Genomic DNA, 6,000 nt, shown 5'->3' on the forward strand with positions numbered 1-6,000 from the left:
TCCTGGGTACAAACAAGATAATAAACTGCGAGTAATTGAGACCTTTGTGAGGTGTATGCAAATTATGTTGTGAAGTCAGAGTGCATGACTCTCCTTCCTATTAGTAACAACTATTTCCTTTATAATTACATTTTGTATCATATTTAGAGTTACATTTACACGGGCATCGAGAACTATTGTAAGGATCAATGAAATTATTGATGTGTGTCTGGTATGGTTACCTGGAGGTTACCTGGAGGTTATTCCGGGGATCAACGCCCCCGCGGCCCGGTCCATGACCAGGCCTCCTGATACTTCCTGGATGTACACAAAAATGTATATCTCTATACGTATACAGTGAGAGAAGTAGTGTATATATAAAGAGGGATGTATATCTCGGTATATGTACACTGTCTACATTAGGTATGAACTCATTCTTGACTGGTAGTTTACCCAGAGCTTCAATAACCATCCCTTGGTGTTTCTCACTAGGATTTCCAGAGCTTAACCTTTCCTCCAGAAGGTCATGGAATGAAAGACCTGTATCCTGTGAGGTCATGCAGGCAAATTTCCTCAAGTGCAGGGCATAAATGGCTGTGTGGTGTGAATATTATGCAGAGAATTCGGGGCTTTTGGAGACTGGAAGGTGTGGGTTACGAAAATATAATTCAGTGGGTTGAAGATGGGTTATTGAGGTGTTTTGGACGTTTAGAGAAAGTGAAGTAGTATAGGATGACTTACATTGTGTTTATTACTGGGTCGGCTGGAAAGAGGTGGTAGGGGTCATTCCAGGAATAGCTGGAGGGAGAAAGGTTTAAAGGAGGCTTTCAGAGCTAGGGTCTTGAGCAGCCAACAGGCTTTTGAGAGGCGTGGAGACGAGTGGTTTTTATGACTTGACCTGCTGTTGGAGAGTGAGCAACGTAATATATATGAATGAGTTCAAGGAATCCGGTTATCCGGACTTTAGTCCTGGCTGAAGGAGGTACAGTACCTGCACTCTGAAGGAGGGCTGGAGGAGGGCTGGGGATGTTACAGTTCGGAGAGCTTTCTGCTAAGACAGTGACTGAACGAATGACGGAGAATTGATTACTTGTTTTTGGCGTCCCTATCTTGGTGGAAGACGGAAAAATAAAATATTTATAATAACTACAATAATATATATATATATATATATATATATATATATATATATATATATATATATATATATATATATATATATATATATATGTAACAGTTTCAACTGCCTAGTAAGTTATCACTCGTCCTGTTATTCATAAAATATTTAATGACAGATAATTAAGCAGCTTCGACAAATCATAACAGTTAATGAGTCAATTTATTAAAAAAAGATTTATTGATGAAAATTGGATGGCACTTTCAGTAATTAGAGTAATTAAAAGAGCAATAAAAGTGGCCTAATGACTTAGAAATCTGTTGAAAGGGAAGATATATATATATATATATATATATATATATATATATATATATATATATATATATATATATATATATATATATATATATATATATATATATATATATATATATATATATATATATATATATATGCAATAAGATCACAGTAAACAGGTGATTTCAGAATATGCAAAACAACCACTCTGAAATAATAGAGAAATTCCAAGCGCTTTCGTGACTACTCACATTATCAAGGAACTATGAAAGTAAAGCATCCAAGGAAAGTATATAAGGGGTCTGGCCAGCACCTCACTATCAGATCCCACAACGGTTAAACACCTGACGCGCGCCGGCCCAACTGGACAGGTCCTTTGCACAACTCACCCACAAACTATTATACCCAAGAAAATTTTTAAAATTATTATTTGTCCAGTGTATTATTAAATTCTTCCCAAATTCTATTAATTATAAATTGATCTAATTTATATAAACCGAAGGAAATATTCATATTATTGTCAAAACTGCTTTTTATGAAACAAGATTCAATTATATTCCTGTCGACCATGGACTTGCTTGATACAACTTTCTCAACTTTTTGAAAATCAATTGGATGGTTAAAATCTCTTACATGAATAAATAGAGCATTGGAATCTTGTCCAGTTCTAATGCTATATTTATGTTGTTTTAATCTTAGTTCGAGATTTTTACCAGTTTGACCGTAATAAACTTTATCGCAAATTTTACAAGGAATCTTATAGACACATCCATCAGCATTTTGGGGGGAATTCTTTATCAAAAGTTTTTTTACTGTATCAAGATTCTTGAATACGACTTTAATATTAAAAGTCTTAAGAAGAGAAGGCATATCAACCAAGTTTTCATGGTAAGGGAGAACCAACATATTTTTAGTTGAATAAGGCTGGTTGTCCCTTTATGGATTGTAAAAAGTATTTCTAGCAACTTTAAAAGATTTATCAATTACATTTCTTGGGTATTTTAAATCATTACCTATTTCATAAATTTTGGATATTTCCTCATCTATGAACTCAGGACTACAAATTCGTAAAACTCTCAAAAACATTGATGAGAAAACAGACAGTTTGACTCTATCTTGATGCGAAGAATAATAGTGGACATAGGAACAGTTATTTGTAGGTTTTCTGTAAATTTTAAATTTGAATTCATTATTACCCTTAATAATTAAAACATCTAGAATTTGGGAAGAATTTAATAATACACTGGACAAATAACAATTTTAAAAATTCTCTTGGGTAGAATAGTTTGTTGGTGGGTTATGCAAAGGACCTGTCCAGTTGGGTCGGCGCGCGTCAGGTGTTTAACCGTTGTGGGATCTGATAGTGAGGTGCTGGCCAGACCCCTTATATACCTTCCTTGGATGCTTTACTTTCATAGTTCCTTGATAATGTGAGTAGTCACGAAAGCGCTTGGAATTTCTCTATTCTTTCAGAGTGGTTTTTTTGCATATATATATATGTATATATATATATATATATATATATATATATATATATATATATATATATATATATATATATATATATATATATATATATATATATATATATACAATATATATATAACATTTAATAATTTTTCTTCATATTTCGACCTCCATTTGAGGCCCTTTTCAGCAGACGTTCTGGTATATTATCTCAGATGACAAGTGATTGAGAAATGTTTATTCTCCAGCAGTTTTAGTGTGCATTACCAGTTACTTTTGCTCAGGGTAATAAAATAACTCAGGATTACTTTTATTATCTTTTAAAATTAATAAAATTATTTACATTGAAGATTTGGCTAACATGTTTTTCTTTTCTTCTTCCCTGTTGTCCCGTTGATGATCTTCCCTGTTGTCCCGTTGATGACCTTCCCTGTTGTCCCGTTGATGACCTTCCCTGTTGTCCCGTTGATGACCTTCCCTGTTGTCCCGTTGATGACCTTCCCTGTTGTCCCGTTGATGACCTTCCCTGTTGTCCCGTTGATGACCTTCCCTGTTGTCCCGTTGATGACCTTCCCTGTTGTCCCGTTGATGACCTTCCCTGTTGTCCCGTTGATGACCTTCCCTGTTGTCCCGTTGATGACCTTCCCTGTTGTCCCGTTGATGACCTTCCCTGTTGTCCCGTTGATGACCTTCCCTGTTGTCCCGTTGATGACCTTCCCTGTTGTCCCGTTGATGACCTTCCCTGTTGTCCCGTTGATGACCTTCCCTGTTGTCCCGTTGATGACCTTCCCTGTTGTCCCGTTGATGACCTTCCCTGTTGTCCCGTTGATGACCTTCCCTGTTGTCCCGTTGATGACCTTCCCTGTTGTCCCGTTGATGACCTTCCCTGTTGTCCCGTTGATGACCTTCCCTGTTGTCCCGTTGATGACCTTCCCTGTTGTCCCGTTGATGACCTTCCCTGTTGTCCCGTTGATGACCTTCCCTGTTGTCCCGTTCATGACCTTCCCTGTTGTCCCGTTGATGACCTTCCCTGTTGTCCCGTTGATGACCTTCCCTGTTGTCCCGTTGATGACCTTCCCTGTTGTCCCGTTGATGACCTTCCCTGTTGTCCCGTTGATGACCTTCCCTGTTGTCCCGTTGATGACCTTCCCTGTTGTTCTCCTGATCACCTTCCCTGTTGTCCCGTTGATGACCTTCCCTGTTGTTCTGTTGATCACCTTCCCTGTTATCCCGTTGATCACCTTCCTTGTTGTCTCGTTGATCATCTTCCCTATTTTCCTGTTGATCACCTTCCCTGTTGTTCCTTTGATCACCTTTCCTGTTGTCCTGTTGATCACCTTCCCTGTTGTCCTGTTGATCGCTTTCCCTGTTGCCCTATTGATCACCTTCAATGCTGTCCTATTGATTACCTTCACTGTTTCCCTGATCTCGATCTCCCCTACCCACCTCCGCTACATACCCTACCCACCTCCGTAACTTCCCCTACCCACCTCCGCTACATATCCTACCCACCTCCGTAACTTACCCTACCCACCTCCGCTACATACCCTACCCACCTCCGTAACTTCCCCTACCCACCTCCGCTACATATCCTACCCACCTCCGTAACTTACCCTACCCACCTCCGCTACATACCCTACCCACCTCCGTAACTTCCCCTACCCACCTCCGCTACATACCCTACCCACCTCCGTAACTTCCCCTACCCACCTCCGCTACATACCCTACCCACCTCCGTAACTTCCCCTACCCACCTCGGCTACATACCCTACCCACCTGACACCCTGTACCACCTCCATGCTCACCCTCAATCCACCACCCCGCCAGCAGGGAGGGAAGGGCGTGCCCGAGGAACTGACCACCTTGCCCGTGCAGTTTGTACAAGCACTGACACAAACTAACAAGATTAAGGCTCGGAACATCGACGAGTGGTGTCGAATTATCTTCCCGGTAGCTTTTGGCTTCTTCAACGTGTGCTACTGGTGCTACTACCTTATTTAAGGTTACCAGTAGCAGTACAGTGTGTGTTACTAGTGCTACTACCTTATTTAAGGTTACTAGTACCAGTAGTGTGCTACTGGTGCTACTACCTTATTTAAGATTCCCAGTACCAGTACAGTGTGTGCTTCTACCTTATTTAAGGTTTCCAGAACAGTGTGCCACTGGTGCTACTACCATATTTAAGGTCGTCGGTACCAGTACAGTGTGCTACTGGTGCTACTACCTTATTTAAGGTCCCAGTACCTGTACAGTGTTGCTACTGGTACTAATCCCTTATTTAAGGTTCACAGTACCAGTACAGTGTGTGCTACTGGTGCTACTACATTATTTAAGGTCCCCAGTACCAGTACAGTGTGCTATTGGTGCTACTACCTTATTTAATTAAAGTTCCCAGTATCGGTAGTGTACTACTGGTGCTACTACCTTATTTAAGGTTCCCCGTACCAGTACAGTTTGCTACTGGTGCTACTACCTTATTTAAGGTTCACAGTACCAGTACAGTGTGCCACTGGTGCTACTACCTTATTTAAGGTTCACAGTACCAGTACAGTGTGCCACTGGTGCTACTACCTTATTTAAGGTTCCCAATACCAATACAGTGTGCTACTGGTGCTACTACCTTATTTAAGGTTCACAGTACCAGTACAGTGTGCCACCGGTGCTACTACCTTATTTAAGGTTCACAGTACCAATACAGTGTGCTACTGGTGCTACTACCTTATTTAAGGTTCACAGTACCAGTACAGTGTGCCACTGGTGCTATTACCTTATTTAAGGTTCACAGTACCAATACAGTGTGCCACTGGTGCTCCTACCTTATTTAAGGTTCCCAGTACCAGTACAGTGTACTACTGGTGCTACTACCTTATTTAAGGTTCCCAGTACCAGTACAGTGTACTACTGGTGCTACCACATTAACAAAAGAAACTCAAGACTCATTTTCCAAGAGCTCCTGATCCAAGGAATCGGAGCTGTCATATCTCCTCCCCCGGATCAACCCAGGCTCCTCCTCCCCCCCGCCTCTACAAGGGCAGGATGTCATCACCTCCGGTAAAGCGACTTATGCAGCACCTCCAGTATATTGTATTTCTTGTATTATCAGCGTCTTGAATAACAAGTGTATGAAATTGTATGAAATT

At 40.5% G+C, this 6,000-nt stretch overlaps 1 protein-coding gene across 1 annotated transcript in view; it reads left to right on the forward strand.

Annotated features, from left to right (window-relative positions):
* The window catches only part of LOC128699601 (glycine receptor subunit beta-type 4), a 164,309-nt gene that overhangs the window by 158,027 nt on the left and 282 nt on the right, over positions 1 to 6,000 (forward strand). Inside the window, exon 5 of the mRNA XM_070099359.1 lies at positions 4,691 to 6,000. This exon is cut by the window's right edge and continues 282 nt beyond it. Coding sequence (XP_069955460.1) covers positions 4,691 to 4,861 — 171 coding nt within the window. The 3' untranslated portion in view covers positions 4,862 to 6,000. The remainder of the gene's footprint in view (positions 1 to 4,690) is intronic.

The sequence above is a fragment of the Cherax quadricarinatus genome, chromosome 67 (assembly GCF_038502225.1).
Source record: "Cherax quadricarinatus isolate ZL_2023a chromosome 67, ASM3850222v1, whole genome shotgun sequence".
NCBI classification, from domain to species: domain Eukaryota; kingdom Metazoa; phylum Arthropoda; class Malacostraca; order Decapoda; family Parastacidae; genus Cherax; species Cherax quadricarinatus.